Source organism: Panthera tigris, chromosome C2 (genome assembly GCF_018350195.1).
Source record: "Panthera tigris isolate Pti1 chromosome C2, P.tigris_Pti1_mat1.1, whole genome shotgun sequence".
Classification (NCBI taxonomy): Eukaryota; Metazoa; Chordata; class Mammalia; order Carnivora; family Felidae; genus Panthera; species Panthera tigris.
The window spans coordinates 92,604,129-92,624,533 of record NC_056668.1 but is presented as its reverse complement, the minus strand read 5'-3'; the positions used below and the strand labels follow the sequence as shown (position 1 = coordinate 92,624,533).

Sequence of the window (20,405 nt, the reverse complement as noted above, 5' to 3'; positions counted from 1 at the left end):
CTGTGCTGACAGCTCAGAGCCTGGAGCCTGCTTTGGATTCTGTGTCTCCACTCTCCCTCTGCCCTTCCCCCACTTGTGCTCTGTTTCTCTCTGTCTCTCAAAAATAAATATTAAAAAAAAATTTTTTTTAAATGAAGTGAGGTATATTCAGAGGCCAAAATCTAAGTAGGGAGTTGTGTACTAAAACCAGCTTTTACCCCAAAGACCGCAAGGCCTCAGTGGACACAGAAAACCAACACAAAAACTAGTTTCCAACCTACTGTCAAACTTCCAGTAAAGTTAAAAATGTGTATAGCCGATGACCCAGAAATTCTAAATGTCAAAACATTTAGTATTTCTATTAAGCGTATGTCTGGAAATCACTGATTGCTTATTGCTTTCTTCCTTAGTAATTTGAAAGAAAAGTGCAAATTACTCTTGTATTATACTAGCAATTTCATGTTATTAGATTCTAACATAACATTTTATGATAATATATATACACACAGATGTATAAATAAATAGGATAAAATAGAAAATGTTATGAGAAAAAAGTTCTCAAATTTAGGGAGAGATTTCTTTTTTTAATTTTTTCTTTTCCATCAACTTCTCTCTTATCACTGTCAATATGTTTTTTTCTAAGTGTTTTTTTAATGTTTATATTTGAGAGAGAGAGAGAGAGAGGAAGGGAGTGTATGCGAGAGGGGGGGAGGGGCAGAGAGAGAGGGAGACACAGAATCTGAAGTAGGCTCCAGGCTCTGAGGCGTGGGGCTCTAATTCATGGACCTCAAGATCATGACCTGAGCCAAAGTCAGACACTTAACCAATTGAGCCATCTAGGCGCCCCTCACTGTCAATATGTTTGCTTTTTTCCCTATAACCTATCTAAACTAGTGGGTTTTTTTTAACCTTTTAGTTATTTCAAGTACCATTGGAAGAGGAAGGACAACGTGGTGGGCCTATCCTTGCACCAGAAGAGATTAAGACTATTTTTGGTAGTATCCCTGATATCTTTGATGTGCACACTAAGATAAAGGTAAATTTGTGTATGTTATAATTCTTTTTGGATTGTGTTTATATGATGTTTTTTTAAGGTACTATTGATTGTCTAAATTAGAGTTTTATACCTAAAACTTCTTATTCTCTCATTTATTCCTTTGAATCATTTATGTCCCTTTGCTCCAGTGCCTTATTAATATTTGTTGTTGGTCTGTTTTTAAATTTTGATTAATCCTGAAATAAGGAATTAAACCTTTTGAAGTTTTTTCTATAGAAATATGTGGTTGCTGGTGGTATTTTTCTTATTTTCCTACTGTTCCTCTCAAGTTGTTTGTTTTGCTTTGAGTTGTTTGAAAAACTGAAGCTGCAAGAGACTTAGAGACCATTTTGTTCATTTCTCTGTTTATAGTCAGGTAAATAAAAAAAAAAAACCAACACATAAGACAATGCTGTCCTCTTAATGATTTTTACTTTGATGAAGGGTCCATGATTTATAGGTACCAGTCTGTCATAGTAAAGTAATTTGGGGGCAGATTTAGCTGAACTTTTAAAAGTAGTTAAACTTTATTTTCTACTTGGTACTTGAGCAAAATTGATCAGTTTTCTCTTCAGAACAACCCATATGAATGGTTATTTCATATTCCAATAAAAAGATCAATCTGTATTATAGAATGTTTTCAAACAAGTACATTATATTACTTTTGATTTTACTGTACATTATAAACAAAAGTATTAACGATCTATAAGTTAATAAAAATGCAATTTTAAGTGCTTGCGTTTGTACTTTATCAAAATCCATGATCATATTTCACTTATTTCTAGATCTAAAGGGACTCTGAAGGAGTCTTTACTTTCATAAAAAGCTATTGAGTTTCAGCCCAGGTTAATCTTATTCTAGTTTGGTTTCTGGATATTCAAAAAGTGTTTTTGTTATATTTTTTCTTTTATAAGAAACCCTGGCAGGCATAAAGGTAGAATGGGAAGGCAAGTAAGTTTTCATCTTGGTGTCCTAACACTAATTTGTGGGTCAATTTGAATTTGTGTCACTCATTTAGTTCGTCTGGGTGTTAAAGTGCTCTTCTAATATAAAATGTTACACTTGTTATGTGTATAGGATCATAATCTCAATAGAGAAAATCATGTTCTCTGATTCACTGGGGCTTTGAAAATGATTGTTACTCTTTATAGTTTTCTCATGTGTAACATTCTTCAAGCTTCTTCTATAAAGTTGGATTGCTGATATTTAAACTATTAGTTGTTTTTTAGCTGATTTCAAGTTTGTCATACATTTAAAACTTTCAAAGCCTGTGTTCTTTTCTACCACGAAACCAATACATGTTGTCAAACATTTGTAAGATCAGGAGTAAAGGAAAGAGGAGTATAAAATACCCACAATCCTATCACCCAAAATTTTAAATTCTGTTGTATTTTCTTGTCTTTTTTTATACATAGCAGTTTTTTCCTTCTTTTAAATGTAGCCGGCCATCAGGTACTGGCACATGTAGCGAGCAGTATCAAGAAGTTGGTATTATTGTCTGCATTTTACAGATGTGAAACTGCTACACACAGAAATTAAATAATTTTTCCCAAGTCAGTCATCTAATAAATGTTGGATCTAGGATTTAAATACTTGTTTGTCTAACTTCAGAGTCTGTTCTCTTAAATCCTAATGCTATCTTGCTTTTTTTTTTTTGTTTTTGTTTTTGGAAATTGAGATCTAATTGACATATCATTGTATTAGTTTTATTATACAAATAATAGTTTGATATGCATATATATTATGAAGAGATCACCATGATAAATTTAATTAACATCTATCACCACACAATTACAAATTCTTTTTTCTTTTAAAGTTTATTTATTTATTTTTTGAGAGAGAGACAGTGTGAGCAGGGAAGGGACAGAGAGAGAGGGAGAGAGAGAATCCCAAGCAGGCTCCGCACCATCAGCATAGAGTTCCATGTGGGGCTTGAACCCATGAAGTTGTGAGATCATGACCTGAGCCGAAACCAATAGCCAGATGCTTAACTGACTGAGCTACCCAGACACCCCACAAATTCTTTTTCCTTTGTGATGAGAACTTTTAAGATCTGCTCTGTTAGCAACTTTCAAATATGCAATACAGTATTGTTAACTATAGTCACCATGCTTAATATTACATTCCCCAGGACTGTGAGGGATGTCTCACAAACTGTGAGACCATAGCTGAGCTGAAATCAAGAGTCGGACACTTAATCGATTGAGCCACCCAAGCACCCCGATTACATTGCTTTCTGATAGCAATGTTCTTATATAAATATACAGCCATCTTACAGTTTTTTTACACTTTTTTTTATTTTTTTTATTTTTTTTTATTTTTTTTTAACATTTTTTATTTATTTTTGGGACAGAGAGAGACAGAGCATGAACGGGGGAGGGGCAGAGAGAGAGGGAGACACAGAATCGGAAACAGGCTCCAGGCTCCGAGCCATCAGCCCAGAGCCTGACGCGGGGCTCGAACTCACGGACCGCGAGATCGTGACCTGGCTGAAGTCGGACGCTCAACCGACTGCGCCACCCAGGCGCCCCTTTACACTTTTTTTTAAAGTAGGCATTATACCCAGTGTGGGGTTTAAACTCATAACTCTGAGATCAAGAGTCTCATACTCTATAGACTGAGCCAGCCAGGTGCCCCCAGTTTTTTATACTTAAAAGAGGACTACTAGATTATATTGGCAGAGCTTTAAGTTTTTTCTCTTTTGTATCACAGTTTTCCAAATATCCTGTGTACTTTATATTAAATACATAGGTAAATAAAGTTAATAGTTCCTTACTCAGTATAACAGTCTGTTAAGGATTCTTTTTTTTTTTTTTTTTTTTGAGATCTTATTTATTTTTAATTTCTTTTAGAGAGAGTGCATGTTTGGGAGAGGGATAGAGGGACATGGTGGGGGGGGGTGATGGCGAATCCCAAGCAGGTTCCATGCTTAGTGTGGAGCCCAACATGGGGCTTGATCCCACAACCCGGGGATCGTGACCTGAGTTGAAATCAAGAGGTGGGACATTCCACCAACTGAGCCACCCAGGCGCCCCTAAAGATTTTATTTTTAAGTAATTTCTATACCCAACATGGGTCTCAAACTTACAACCTGGGATCAAGAGTCGCATGCTCCCCTGACTCTGAGCCAGCCAGGTTCTCATAAGGATTCTTCTAAGTGCTATACAAGTATTAACTAATTTAATCCTTTGAAGTAAGAATTATTACTATCCTCATTTTTCAGAATAGGAAATTAAGGCACTTCGAGGTTAAGTAACATGCCCAAGGGCACAGAACAAACCCTAGAGCCAGTATTTTTTTTTTTTTTTTTTTTATTTAAATTCTAGTTAGTTAATACGTAATGCAATATTGGTTTCAGGAATAGAATTCAGTGATTCATCACTTACATCCCACACTCAGTGCTCATCACAAGTGCTCTCCTTAGTACCCATCTTCCATCTAGCCCATCCCACCACTTCCCTACGCCAACCCTCAGTTTGTTCCATGTCTCAAAGTTAGGGCCAGTATTTAAAACTAGCAAGTCAGTGTCAGAATCTACTATATTATATTGCCCAAAGGTTAGTTTTATTTATGAATTTTTTCTTTTCTTTTGTTGTAAATAACAACCTTTATGGAAAATAGCTTATTTCCAAAGCTGAAATAGTAAGAGGAGTGATGCTGTTTTACATTTTTTCTGTCTTGCTTAAGAGAAGACTGTTTTCTTATATCTGCTTCTGAATTCAGTCTGTCGTCGTATCACACATCACGTAACCTCTAGAAAAGTCTCTAGTATGCTTGTGACAGAATTAGAGTGGAAAAGTCATATGGAGCTTTAGTGTTGTAATGAAAATAGTTTTAATCTCATGAATTCCACTACAGAGATTTCCTGGGGAGCCTGTGGATGACACTTGGAGAACTTTTGGTTATAAGGGCTTATTGATTAATTTCTACTTTAAAGTCACTTTTAGAATTTCGATTAGGGAATGTCATTTCTTGGCATCTCATTTTACCATCTGATTTGTATTTTATTATCTTAGAATACTTTTTTTTTTTTAATTTTTATTTATTTATTTATTTTTTAACGTTTATTTATTTTTGAGACAGAGAGAGACAGAGCATGAATGGGGGAGGGTCAGAGAGAGGGAGACACAGAATCTGAAACAGGCTCCAGGCTCCGAGCTGTCAGCACAGAGCCCGACGCGGGGCTTGAACTCACGGACCGTGAGATCATGACCTGAGCTGAAGTCGGCTGCTTAACCGACTGAGCCACCCAGGTGCCCCCTTAGAATACTTTTAAATGTCTTTAAAATTTTTACAAATATTTAATATTTTAGGATTTTATAGGTCAGGAATTAGCAAACTATGGTTGATGGACCAAATCTAGTCAGATTAGGATTTTGGTAAAGTTTTGCTTGTTTTGCTAAAGAAAGTTTTATTGAAACACAGCCACATTCAATTGTTTCTGAATTGTCTGTGGCTGCTTCCACACTACATGGACAGAGTTGAGTACTTGTAACAGAAACCATATGGCCTGCAAGGCTTGAAATATTTACCTTCTGGCCCTTTAAGTAAAATTTGCTGACCTGTTAGAGATTACAGTTTCAGATGGGTGCTTTAGCAGCAAGATCAAAAGTAGTTTTCTACAATTAATAATGGCAATCAATTTTATAGTTAATAAGAAAAGATGTTGAACTGGCCTATCATTTTGGAAAGTTAGGCTGTCTTATTGACTTGACACTGTTTGTGTTTTCTTAATTATTTTTCAAAGGGTATTTTCCTCATAGTCAAAAAGTTAATTCCTTATTGAGGAGAAAGAGTGTGTTATTGTTTTGCACATCAAATTAATATACTTTGTAAGGTACTTCTTTCAAATGAATATTTCAAAAATATTGGAAAATGTTTAAGGGACTGTCAAATTCAAGCTTAAATGTTGTATTTCGTGCTCTTTCAGGATGATCTGGAAGACCTTATTGTTAATTGGGATGAGAGCAAAAGCATTGGTGACATCTTTCTTAAATATGTGAGTATTTAATTTCTTTTTTAGGTTTTCAGGTTAAAGCATCATCTCATTAAGTACTCTCAGGGAATGGCAGTTACTTGTTTAAATGTGTGAGCTTTCAAAACTTTGACATAGTTGTGTTTAGAAAATATATCGGAAGTGTTCTTGTCTTCTGAAACATATTTGCTATATATAATTTAACACTTCTTGATACCCCAAGGTCATCGTTAGGAACACTAATTGTCCTACTGTGCCATAAAATTTTACTATATATCAAGTTATTTGTCCTTCATAAATGGTCACAGATTAATGATTTTGTGAAATTTTCTGTAATTGAGTTTTTAATTTTTTCTTTTTAGTTGATATCATTTTTTACTGTCTTTGTGTCTGCTCTGCATAAAAGCTTATAATGAACTGCTTTTCTTTGCTAGGGCAAAACCACATGGCTTAAGTTTATCAAACAAAGTAAACTCATTTTGAATGAGGTGCTGTGAATGGGATTTCTAAGTGTCTTTCAGTCTGTTTGAATACAGTTTATAGGTTTCAGTGCCTTGGGTTCTGGCACACATACTTTTCTTTTCTGAGGCCTCCTCCTAACTTCCATTCTTACCATATAGTCTTACCTGTTTTTTTCTGGTTGGTTGAGAATTCCAAATATGCAAATTATTGTCACATATCTTTTTTTTTGGTCACATTTCTTTTTGATACCTGTTAGTCTCCTCAATTAGCTGAGACATTTTTCCTTTTTTGTTGCAATTTTGGGTGCTATAATTGATATTTTTAATGTTTATTTTGAGAGAGGGAGCATGTGTGCCAGTGGGAGAGGGGCAGAGAGAGAGAGAGGGAGAGAGAGAGAATTCCAAGCAGGCTCCATGCTCAGCACTCAGCACAGAGCCTGTTGAGGGGTTCCATCTCCCAACCATCAGAGCATGACCTGAACTGAAATCAAGAGTTGGACGTTTAATCAACCGAGCCATCCAGGTGGCCCTATAATTAATCTTTTAAGTAGTGGTTTGGGGGCACCCAAGTGGCCCAGTTGGTTAAGCATCTGACTCTTGGTTTTGGCTTAGCTCATGATCTCACGGTTCATGAGTTTGAGCCCCACATTGGGCTATATGCTGACGGAACCTGCTTGGGATTCTCTCTCTCCCTCTCTGCCTGCCCCTCCCCAACTCATGTACTCTTACTCACTCTTTCTCTCTCAAAAATAAATAAATAAACTTTATTCTTTTAATTTTTAAAAAATATTTATTTATTTTTGAGAGAGAGACAGTGCAAGCAGGGGAGAGGCAGAGAGAGAGGGAAACACAGAATCTGAGTCAGGTTCCAGGCTCTGAGCTGTCACCACAGAGCCTGATGACCTGGGGCTCAAACTCACAGACTATGAGATCATGACCTGAGCCAAAGTTGGATGCTTAACCAACTGAGCCACTCAGGCATCCCTAAATAAATAAACTTTAAATGATGGTTTGGGTTTGTCAATAAATAATAGCATGTCATGTTCTGGGGTGCTTATTACTATATTCTGAACTTATAGAAGTTTTAAAACTTTGTCATGTTTATGTCAATACAATATGTATGAGTATACTTTGTTTCTTTCTGAGTCTTTGTTTGCAGTTTTAGGCTTTGTGTACCAGTTGATGCATTTTGTTTAGCAATTAACTCGCTAATGAGAAATGTGTAAAATTTCTGTATTTAACTTGACAAGCTTATTATAAATTTTTCTTTTGTATGCAGTATGTCAGATTGTGACTATTGATTATTTGGTTTTAAATTTCGTTATCTAAGGATAATATCCATGACAAATTAATATTTTTTTCTTCTTCTTCTCCCTAGTCAAAAGATTTGGTAAAAACCTATCCTCCCTTTGTAAACTTCTTTGAAATGAGCAAGGAAACAATTATTAAATGTGAAAAACAGAAGCCAAGATTTCATGCTTTTCTCAAGGTAATGTGCATTTCTTTCCAATAAAAATCTGAGAATAATTTCTAAAGGAGTTCATTTAAATTATACATTTAGTAAAAATCTATCCATGTAAAAACCTCTTAGTGTGTAACCTATTAACTTTAGCCATATTTGAGAGTGGCAGTGATAGTAAAGCTTCAGAAAAATTTTATCTATTTATTCAGTGTTTATTTTTGAGAGTGAGAGAGCATGCATGCAAGCAGGGGAGGGGCAGAGAGAGAGAGGGAGACACAGAATCTGAATCAGGCGCCAGGCTTTGCAGCACAGAGCCGGATGTGGGGCTCGAACTCACAGACCATGAGATCATGACCTGAGCCGAAGTGGGGAAGTGGGATACTTAACCAACTGAGCCACCCAGGATCCACAAACTTCAGAAGGTTTAGATAGCAGGGGCCACGAGGGAACCGAGTGAATGAGAATGTTGTCTGTAGTTATTCATGTTTTTTAAAGTTATGCATGTTTTAGTTCTAAAACACGTAAAATTTTTCAGTGTGATTTGATTTTGCCTTTAAGAATTTTTTTTTCTTTACCAGGGCTTTATTTTGTTTATTCAATGGTATCAGCATAATTAATACTTCACAACTATTTTTTTCTTGTGAATTGTGTAGACTCAAGAGAAACTTAAGATACAATAGATAGGAGTGTGCAAAGAAACTCATTTTGTGTTTAAGATGTCAATCCTTGAGTGGCCAGGAGGTCATTAAGGTCCTTGGAAGATTATTCAGTCATAGTAATCTTTAATAGCTGCCATCCCATCTCTTCTATTAATTCTTTTCAGGGCATTAGTGATAAGGTGTAGTCTAGTAAATGTAGGGCATTTAATCTTTGCAAAAAACCTTTTTTTTTTTAAATTGTTTAATTGATTCCTTTCAGATAAACCAAGCGAAACCAGAATGTGGACGGCAAAGCCTTGTTGAACTTCTCATTCGACCAGTACAGAGGTTACCCAGTGTTGCGTTACTTTTAAATGGTACTTGTCTGATCTGTTTTCAGACTATTTTGGATGTTTTTTATGGAATTGTTTTATTCTAAAAATTTTGAAAGTCTTCTCATTTTCATAGTTTTCTTAGATTTCAGCACTAAAGTTTATATCTTATATAGAAAATACCTTTATGGATGGTCTTAATAATCACTGGTGCTACAATAATTCAGTCTCCTAAAATGCTTTATTTGTTACAGGATTAATTGACTATTATTTTGTTTTTTGTTTCTCTACTGAAAGTATTACATTTCACGGTGTGTCACTTAATTCAGTTAATTTACATCCAGTTGAACAAAATTCAGCCACAGAATCACAAAACGAGAGATGATTCATATGTCTCCAGTTACATAATCCTTTTCTGAATCTTCATAAAGTTCTGTATACTTGCTCTAATGCAAGTACACAGAATCTGAATCAGGCGCCAGGCTTTGAGCTGTCAGCACAGAGCCGGATGTGGGGCTCGAACTCACAGACCATGAGATCATGACCTGAGCCGAAGTGGGGAAGTGGGATACTTAACCGACTGAGCCACCCAGGATCCACAAACTTTCTTAGATTGTGCAAAACACTCTTGAAGCATGCATCCATTTATTCTAGAGATTAAACTATACATATCAATGGAAGGGAGTTTTACAAGAGTTAATTTTCATGAATAAATTTTGCCTGTAGCAAAAGAAAAGCATATGTATATGACTTTACATTTAGTGAAGGTAGTGAATATTTTTAGGAAATTTTTTTTTTTTTAATGTTTATTTATTTTTGAGACAGAGAGAGACAGAGCATGAACGAGGGAGGGTCAGCGAGAGGGAGACACAGAATCTGAAACAGGCTCCAGGCTCCAAGCTGTCAGCACAGAGCCCGACACGGGGCTCGAACTCACGGACTGTGAGATCATGACCTGAGCCGAAGTCGGCCGCTCAACCGACTGAGCCACCCAGACGCCCCGGAAATATTTTTTAAATTACGTATGAAAACTAAATTACGAACAGGAGTAAGTCTGTAATAAAGTATTTTGAGCCCTAAATCTTAAGTATAGTAATACGGGTAACAGATAAGGAGGCTAATTTTGTGACTGTTTAATCTAGTTTTCTCTTTAAAATATTTTGGGAACTATATGAATTATCGTTGTAATTTTAAAAGTAAATCAGTTTTGTTTTTCTCCTAAGGCTATCTAATGTAGTTTAGAATTGTTAGTTTATAAGATGATTTCCCTAGTCTTTAAAAGCAATCCTGTTTTTTAGATTATAAGGAGAATACATGAACAAATAGTGTGACTTAACTTTACAAAGTAGTGTGATTTTTTTTTTTTTTTTTGGATTATTTACTTACCTTCATTATTTTTTCATTAGGTACTTGTAGAAATCCACCAAATAGTTTCTAAGCCTTTCTTGTATCATTCCAACTTTAAAGGTTAGATAGGAAAAAAAAAAAAAGATCGGGTGGGTATGGTATTATGGAACCATCAGATGGAATATGGCATAGGGAACTTAACCTGGGTAAGAAGAGTCCAAGTATAAGCATCTCATGAACCTCTAAGATAAAACCTGTGCTCTCAAGGTTACTGAATATTCTCTGTGATAGAGCCATGGGCCCCAACATGAAATATACCATATATGATAACTTCTCAGCTAATTGAGGATCATGCGTTTTCATTCAAGCACTATGGAGAGAGCTTGAGGAACCTAGGTGTGAGCAGTGTAGGAAAATCTGTAATATTCTAAACATTTAGTCAATACAATACAATTCTAAACATTTAGTTAGTGGAAACCTTAACAAACGTATAAGAGAGCTCTTAAGGGAACATTGTGTAAGACTTTTTTAAAAGTAAAGTTTAGATATTAGCTTTAAAAATGAACCTGCCTATATCAAAATGGACAGCATTCTAAAGTCTTTGATAAAAAACCACTGTATTTTTCTAATCACAGAAAAAAAACCATTTTTTCGTAACAGATCTTAAGAAGCATACAGCCGAAGAAAATCCTGACAAAAGCACTCTAGAAAAAGCTATTGGATCACTAAAGGAAGTAATGACGTAAGTGCATTATTTCAATTTCTTATTGTTGCCTAGATTAAAATGGAATTATAGAGCAATTAGAGTCATAAATGGAGAGAAGAATATCAAAGCAAATTTTTATGTAGTGATATCTAAATTATTTTTCTAATAGTGTAGTTACACATTAAAACGATGAGAGAGAAGTATTTTAAGAATACAGTCATTAATCAAAAACATCTAACAATGTTTTAGAAAGTAACAATGATTTAGAAATTTGGTAATGTTATAAATGCACTTCTAGACATTTTCTTTATATACCTCCAGTCATAGCTTGTTCTTGTCTTCATTTGAACTATCCAAATGTAACTCAGGAAGATGACTATGGTGAAATAAAAAGTAAACATTTATAATAATTCTTTCACTTTTACTTTTGACTTTTTATTTCTTATTTTGAATTTAATAGAATATAAATTGATGGTGTTTCTTGGAGATGTGTTAAAAGTGTAAAACTCCATGGAATTAATTGACTTGGGTACTTGATTGTTAAACTTAGGGTAATTACTCTAGGTCTAACTTGGAGACCTAGCTCTAATCAGAAATGATCTTTCTTGATTATTATAATCAGAAATGAATACTGTTGCTATTAATTGTTCTATGTCATGGAGGGCAAGGGGACTTCAACTCTTTGGACTTTACATTATCAACATGTTTAATAGATTTAGTTAAATGACTTCTGAGAGTCCCTGAGGTGCTTCTATATGTAACAGAGTTTCTTAAAATACTTGCTAAGGAGCTCTTACAGACTTTGCTAGTTCTAGAGAGAGGGCCCAGCAGTAGAATAATGCTCAAATTGGCGAATACTAGGTCTGTTGCTGCCAAAAGGGTTGTGCAATTTTTAAAATTATGTTTATATTTTACATGTTGATCAGCCAGTCTTCATGCTTCATGCTTTTGTTATTTTGATGTCAGGATAATAGTTTTTTCCCCACACTTCATGGTTTAAAATACTCTGCACATAATTTACCTTGATCCTTTCAACAAATTCTATGAAGTAGGCAGTCAACACCTATTTTCACAAAAGAGAAAGCTGAAGGGGTTGGTATCTTATAGTATTTGTTATTTATGTATAATATGTTTTGTAAACAAAGATTGTAAAGTAACCTAAATAGGGAATAGTCTTTTGACCTGTTGTGTCCCTTAGAAGAGTATCAGTTGGCTGCTATAGGGATAATGAGCATACTGATAAGACAGGTGATTAAAGATTTACTTCTTTTTCAATATTACTTAAGTTTCTGAAACTTTAAGAATCATGTCTAATATATCCTTATCCTAATTTTTTTTTTAATGTTTGTTTATTTTTGAGAGAGACAGAGACAGAAAGCGAGTGGGTTAGGAGCAGAGAGAGAGGGAGACACTGAATCCGAAGCAGGCTCCAGGCTCTGAGCTGTCAGCACAGAGCCTGGGGCTCCAACTCACCAGCTGTGAGATCATGACCTGAGCTGAAGTCGGACGTTCAACCGACTGAGCCACCCAGGCACCCCTAATATATCCTTATCCTAAATGCCATGCTCTTAATAGGTTTTCAATAAATGTTGAATTATAGGAGCTGTTATTTTAAGGATGAATTGTGATGCTGACTTACAAACCTAATAGAGTTTGACCACATCTCTATCTCATTTCTTGAGATTTTTGAATATTTAGCCTAGGGATTAAATGCGTATTGTGGTTGACTGAAACAACCATAATTTTTCAGGTAAAGGAAATAAAGAGATAGTGCCATTTAACTAGCCTTTGCCATTTAGGCAAACCAAAAACCCTAAAATTAGATTCTTACAATATTAGTTACATATATTAGCTTATATAGATTAATTTGTTATAGATATATGCTCTAGTAGCTTCAGTATGTGTATGTTTTGTTTTTAGAAACTATGTATGTTTCAAATGTAGTTTGGTTAATTTTGGTATATATACACTCCCACAGAACCATCACTACCATCAGGATAAGGAACATTTCTATCACCTCCAAAAGTGTACTCATGCCTTTTGGTAATAATCCCTTTCCCTGCCTCTCCCAGTACTTCCTATCCCAGGGCAACAACTATTCTTTTTATGTGTATAATTTTCGTTTCCTAGGATTTTATCTAAATAGAATCAGACAGTATGTTGTGTTTTGTGAGTCTTTTTTCACTCAGCTGATTATTTTGAGATTCATCTTTACTGTTGCTTTTATCAGTAGTGCATCCCCTATTCTTGTTTGCTATTGTATGGTTGTACCACAACTGATTGATCCATTCATGTGTTGGACATTTTGATTGTTTTCCCAGCTCTGGCTCTTACCATTAAAGCTGCTATGAACATTTGTGAACTAGTCTTTGTATGAATATATGTTTTCCTTTCTCTTGGATAAATACCTAGTGGTAGGAATGGCTAGGTTGTATAGTAGGTAATATGTGTAACTTTTAAAAAAATTGTCAAACTGTTTCCAGAGTAGTTGTAATGTTTCACATTCCTACCAACAGTAAATGGTGAGTTTCAGTGTTTCCATGTCCTTACCAACTCTCGGATGATTAGTTATTTTAATTTGTGAAATTTTAATAGTTGTGTAGTGAAATCTAATTGTAGTTTTGACTTGTGTTTTCCCTAATGATAAGTGATGGGCATTTTCTTATGTGCTTATTTGCCATCCATATCATCTTCTTTGGTGATATGCATGTCCAAATCCTTTGTCTGTTTTTTTTTGTTTTTGTTTTTGTTTTTGTTTTTTAATTTGGATTGTCGTCTTATTGAGCTGTGAGAGTTCTTTGTTCTGGTTAAAAGTTTTTTGTCAGATATGTGATATGCAGATATTTTCTTGGAGTCTGTGGCTTGTTTTTTCTCTTAACAATTTCTTTCAAAAAACAGGAGTTCTAGATTTTTATGAAGTCCAGCTTATCAATTATTTTTTATGGGTGGTACTTTTATCTAAAAAAATTTGACCTAACCCAAGGTCACAAAGATTTTTTTCTGTTTTCCTCAAGAAATTTTTTGTTTTTGGTTATTAGGTAAAAATTATCTAGGTCTATGATCCATTTTGGGTTAATTTTTGTATAAGGCGCAAGGTATGGATCAATGTTTATTTCTGTATATGGAACTCTCTTCTAGTACTATTTGTTGAAAAGACCATCCTTTCTCCACTGAATTTCTTTTGCATCTTTACTGAAAATCAGCTGACCATAAATGTGAGGGCTTATTTCTGTCCTACTCTTAATTCTATTTCATTGATCCTAAATGACTATGATTATTCTAGTACTACACAGTCCTGATTACTGTGCTTTGTGTATTAAGTTTTAAAATGGGGAAATGTGAGTCTGTCAACTTTATTCTTCCTTTTCAAGATTGTTTTGACTATTCTGGGTCCCTTGAATTTTCACTTAAACTTGTATTCCTGGGATAAAAATCTTACTTTTTTATGGTGCATAATCTTTTTTAAATGTTGCTGGAGTTGGTTTGTTAGTATTTTGTTAAGGATTTTGGTGTCTGTATTCGTAAGGGATATTGGTCTACAATTTTCTAGTGATGTCTCCTGCTTTGGTATCAGGCTAATATTGGTCTTAACAAATACATTGGAAAATGTATTCTTCTGTTTTTTTGGAAGAACTTGGGAAGAACTTGTATTAAGTCTTTAGGTGTTTGGTAGAATTCATCAATGAAGTTACTTGGGCTTTAGAATCTCTACTTGAATTTATTGTTATAGACCTAATCAGACTTTTTATTTCTTCTTGAGTCAGTTTCTATAGTTTGTTTCTTTGTAGGAATTTGTCCATTACATCTAAGCTATCTACTTTGTTGACATGCAATTGTCCATTGTATTCTCATATTCTTTTTATTTCTATAAGGTTTGTAATGATGTTCCATCTTATAGTCGTAATTTTAGTAATTTGAGTCTTCTTTGTTTTCTTGGCCAGCCTAGCTAAAGGATTGTCAATATTGTCAGTCTTTTCAAAGAACCAGTTCATTCTGTTGATTTTTGTTATTTTTTTTATTCTCTATTTCAGTAATTTCTACTGTATGATTTCTTTCTTTCTCTTGCTTTAGATTTACTTATTTTCCCTAGAGTCTTAAATCAGTAACGTAAACATGTTATTGATTTGAGATCTTTTTTTATTACATGCACTTATAGCTATAAATTTGTAGGTACTGCATTAGTTGTATCTCATCAGTTTTTTGTTTTTTTTTTTTTTCCCCAAAGAATTTATAATTTCCCTATGATTTCTTCTTGACCCATTGGTTATTTAGGGGTATGCTGTTTATTAATTCCCACATATTTCTGAATTTCCAAAGTTTTCTTTTGTTATTTCTAGTTTTACTCCTTGTTGTGGGAGAAGATTCTTTGTATTGTTTCAATCCTCTCAGAATTTTTGAGGCCTATTTTATGGCCTACCCTGGAAAATGGTTCATACACACTTGAGAAGAATGTGTATTTTGCTTTTGTTGGGTAGAGTATTTATTTCTGCCATTTTACTTTCGGCCTATTTATGTCTTTGAATCTAAAGAATGTCTCTTATAGACAGCATATAGTTAGTTGGGATTGCCTTATTTGTCTCTTGTCTCATAGGAATTGACTTCCTAGTATCTTAACAACACTTGATTCTTTATATTTTGATGGTTTTTAGTTGTTTCAGGAAGAAGGTGTATCCTTTCCTTCTTAATTTCATCTTATATGGAAGTAGTAGTCTTAGTTTTTGTTTTACTGAAATGATTAACATATGACTTGGGAATGAGCTACATAAAACCTTAACTAATAAAACTTCTGTTAACTTGAAGTTGTACAGGTTTAATCTATTTTAGGAAATACATAGTATAGTAAAAAAGGAATATAGAAAGAAGTTAGTAAAACATAATTTTCTGAAGGATTCTTTAGAATTTTTTTAATATGGTAGGATACTTTTAGGAGGTGTTTTAACTGATTCAGTTGTCAAAATTAAGATAGACTTGCATGGAAGATCTTTTTTTGTGACAAGAGATATCTTTGAATGCAGTTTTCATATTTTAATTTTTTTTAAAGTTGAAGTTCTAAACTAAATTTATTAATTTTTCAGCCATATTAATGAGGATAAGAGAAAAACAGAAGCTCAAAAGCAAATATTTGATGTTGTTTATGAAGTAGATGGATGCCCAGTAAGTATTCATTTTTGATGATTGTTAGTTTATTTTCTTTTTTGGTACTGAGAGTTTATAGTTTTAATATAAACAGAATATCGGTACCATTTTCTTTTAAATTATAACTTTAAAAAGATTACTACCCAGTGATCTCTTTTACTAATATTTTCAATCTATACAGGCAAATCTTTTGTCTTCTCACCGAAGCTTAGTCCAACGAGTTGAAACAATTTCTCTAGGTGAACACCCCTGTGACAGAGGAGAGCAAGTAACTCTCTTTCTCTTCAATGACTGCCTGGAGGTAAATTTGTACTTAATATAGTATAACACTGCTGATCTGTGTGACTTGCCTGAATGTTTAAAGCCAAGCTTTGATTGAAGTATAATGTAGAAGTTAAAGTTAACAAAACACATTTTTTTTTTTTTTTAAATTGAGCCCAATTGTTGGTTCAGTAGTATTAATAGAATACTTTTAGGAGAAGGCCTAATACTAAGAAGTATGATGAATTTTCATGACTTAAAATCCAAGTCAAAATGAAAATTTATTTCCATGCTAATAAATGTTTAGATCAAGAATTCAGGAACTTACTGGCTCTATTAAGTATGTTTATTCAAGATCTACAAAATAATTTGAAATTGAAGTAGATTTTTCAATCAAAGAAGGAGCCAATATTTTGTTGAAGAGTAGAATAACTTGATTATTGAATATTAAGAATCATGATCCCCTGATGATCCCTTAAGACAACAGATTTTAGGGTAAATGAGTGGTTAGCATATCAGATGGGCTACACTGATTATAATTCTAAAATTCTCATCTATTAAAGCTTTTATTTAAAGTCTGTACCTCTTCCTTTTATCCTTTTCTACTATACTTCTCTTGAAGTGCTGCCCTCTTACATACATTATTGTTTAGTATAAAATACAGGGAATCTTAGAGAGCCAACCGTGTACAGTTATAGGCCTAATAAAATCTCATCAAAAATTGACTTGTGTTAAATGCAGTGTTTTGTTGTAGTGAGGTTAATGAAAAACTATTTCTATTTGATCAGTAATGTCACAAAATACAAAAGACAGTGAAAATACTATGCATAATTGACCATACCCTAACTGAAAAAGTCGTGAGGCAGATAATTCTGAACTACTTGTTTCCTCTATAAGGAGAACTTCAGCCTGCTTTGTTTTGGAGAACAGGGGTAGGTGAAGTCAATTTCCAATGGGGTTTTACTTTACATAGTTGCTCAGTACTTCTATTTGTTTGCTTTTGCTTCTCTTCCTATTAAAGTGCCCAGGTCAACTGGCACCTTTCATCTAATAGGTTAGGTTGCTAATCCATTCTGGGTTTTATCCCCTGAATCCTGAGAGAGTTGTGGCTTTAAATTTTTGATCATACATCTTCTTCAGATTCCATGAAGTTTTTTATAACTGTCTCATTGACTTACCTGCCACTTTAATTCCTGTCATTGCTTACTCCCCATAGCTTTTGAGTACATTATGTGATACCCTGGTTCCTCATTTCCTTTACCTTCTTAAATCCACTGACTTTTGTTCTAGTTTCTCTTAAGCCTCCCTAACTCAGAATCACATTAACTGAAACAGCTTTATGTCTATTATTAAATTTGGACTTCAAGACTTATAATCCTAAACTTTTATTCTTTAGCTTATTAAAAAAAAAAAATCTTAGCAAATCTGGAGTGAAGAAAATGATAAAACTTAGAAACATTTAAAATGGATAAAATCTATACTGACTTCTCTTAAATAGGACAGAGGATATTTTACTGAATCTAAATTGAGGATTTATATATTTTCCTTTTTATATTTTATCTCTGTTTGAGTTTTTACCTTGATGTGCTAACATTTGTGTCATTGATATTGGCACTTGTCATTGTTTTTCCTTTTTAAAAATGAACTTTAAAATTATTTGCTTAGTTGGGAATGCAAGCTGGTGCAGCCACACTGGAAAACAGTGTGGAGGTTCCTCAAAAAAGTAAAAATAGAACTACCCTACGACCCAGCAATTGCACTACTAGGCATTTATCCACGGGATACAGGTGTGCTGTTTCGAAGGGACACATGCACCCCCATGTTTATAGCAGCACTATCTACAATAGCCAAATTATGGAAAGAGCCCAAATGTCCATCGATGGATGAATGGATAAAGAAGATGTGGTATATATATATATACAATGGAGTATTATTCGGCAATTAAAAAGAATGAAATCTTGCCATTTGCAACTATGTGGATGGAACTGGAGGGTATTATGCTAAGTGAAGTTAGAGAAAGACAAAAATCATGACTTCACTCATGAGCACTTTAAGAGACAAAACAGATGAACATAAGGGAAGGGAAACAAAAATAATATAAAAACAGGGAGGGGGACAAAACAGAAGAGACTCATAAATATGAAGAACAAACTGAGGGTTACTGGAGGGGTTGTGGGAGGGGCGATGGGCTAAATGGGTAAGGGGCATTATTAAGGAATCTACTCCTGAAATCATTGTTTCATTATATGCTAACTAATTTAGTTGTAAATTTTAAAAAATAAAAAATAAAATTAAAAATTATTTGCTTAGCTTAGCCAAATTGATTTAAAACTATATTCAAATTTATAGTAGAAATTATTTCATCTTTATTGCCTATTTTTACTATATTAATGTAAATTAAAATTTAGTATTTGATATGTAACATTTATTTGAGTTGTATTTCTGCTTCAATGTGAATATGATATTGACTGCCTTTTGATCTTTTCCAATAGCCAACCCAGGGTAGTGCATTTTTAGCCATATTGAATTCATGATGGTGACCAATCTCAATTCATCAAGTAACTTAACCTAAATCATTTTGTGTTAATGTCTTTCGTCTTTCAGTTGATGATTATAACCTCAAAAGAGACTTTCTTTTAAAAAGGCAAAATAATACGTTAGGCTTTCATGGAAATGAAAATAATAAATTTAAAGACCTTATAAAATTCACAGAATTCAGTACATCATGAATTACAAGGCCCTTTCTGATTTTGCTCCTGTCTTCTCTAGTTACTTTACCTATCTCCTCCTTTTGTAGAAGTTCCCAGCTTAGGTAAAGTTATATTTTAACACTGTACCTTGAGTTTATAATTTGTATCATTTGTTTAGTGTATTATTTAGTTAGTTACTTCTTTACCCTGCCTCTTTCTCAATGATACCTAACTATCATGAGCACCAGAACCATCTCTATATTATTTACTCTTTTGTCCTCAGTGCCTTGTACAGGATTTGAGATAATTGTGAATTCTCCTCTTCAACTAAAATCGATTACCTTTTGAACCCACGACTGAGATCCCAGAGCAGCTATTCCCTTTCCTGAACTCAGGGCCTTCTATTGAAGATTCCTGTATCCTATGATGTTATTCCTTCTCAAAATGCTTCTAAGTTCTTTCACACCTCGCGGACCTTTTGCTTAGATCCTGTCCCTTGGTCTGTTTTCCTAACTTTTTAAGTTCTTCTTATATATGCATGAACATTTCTGCTATACAATTACATGTATGAATTTGTTACATGGTAACTCTGCTTCTTATTGCATAGTAATTCTGGGATGATTAATAGCCAAGTGAATTGCATGTAGATTTATGTCATTAGTGTCATTTTTAAGTATTTAGTCTTTAATAGTTTTCATTCATATTATTATTATTTTTTTTTCTGTAATCAGATAGCAAGAAAACGGCATAAGGTTATTGGCACTTTTAGGAGTCCTCATGGCCATACCCGACCCCCAGCTTCTCTTAAGCATATTCATCTCATGCCTCTTTCTCAAATTAAGAAAGTGCTGGACATAAGAGAAACAGAAGGTATGCTCATTGGATAAATGTTGGTTAACTGAAAATAGTTCATAATCATTGTAGGTTTGATTCACTCCGTTTTTTTTTTTCTTTCTTTCTTAAAACTGGTAAATTATCTTTAAATATAGTTGGTTAGTATTGGTAAAGTAATTTTTCTTATACTTCTATCCAAAGTCTTCTCTAGAACCTACTTGATGTTTTATTTTTCTCAAATGAAAATGCTATCTCATCCTGTGGGGTGTCTTCATCCCTTAAGGGACGAAGAGCTTTTAAATGGTTTCATGTCAGGATAGTGTCCTAACCTAGCTTCTTCCCACATCAAAACTTATTTCGTTCCTTTAGAATCCAAAAGAAATCACCAGTCTATTACCTGTGCCCTGCATCCTATTGCTTTCTTGTTGGCAATGGCTGCATTGCTAGAAATATGTTTAGAATATGACCAGGAGAGATGTGCGTGAATAAATGTACCCAAAGTAACTATGGTAGACTCAACATGGGTCAAATGTGTGTTAAGGAGAGCT

The 20,405-nt window shown here is 34.0% G+C and overlaps 1 protein-coding gene across 12 annotated transcripts in view; it reads left to right on the top strand.

The window, feature by feature from the left end:
* ECT2 (epithelial cell transforming 2) overlaps positions 1-20,405 on the top strand; it is a 64,374-nt gene that overhangs the window by 24,940 nt on the left and 19,029 nt on the right. For all 12 annotated transcript variants that reach the window (XR_006207595.1, XR_006207598.1, XR_006207597.1 and 9 more), the window contains 8 exons: positions 896-1,015; positions 5,946-6,014; positions 7,830-7,940; positions 8,832-8,928; positions 10,891-10,972; positions 16,012-16,090; positions 16,254-16,373; positions 19,755-19,893. Coding sequence is in view for 4 of the 12 variants with exons in the window: in XM_042956606.1 (XP_042812540.1) it covers positions 896-1,015; positions 5,946-6,014; positions 7,830-7,940; positions 8,832-8,928; positions 10,891-10,972; positions 16,012-16,090; positions 16,254-16,373; positions 19,755-19,893 (817 nt within the window). In the remaining 8 variants the exon portion in view is untranslated. The remainder of the gene's footprint in view (positions 1-895; positions 1,016-5,945; positions 6,015-7,829; positions 7,941-8,831; positions 8,929-10,890; positions 10,973-16,011; positions 16,091-16,253; positions 16,374-19,754; positions 19,894-20,405) is intronic.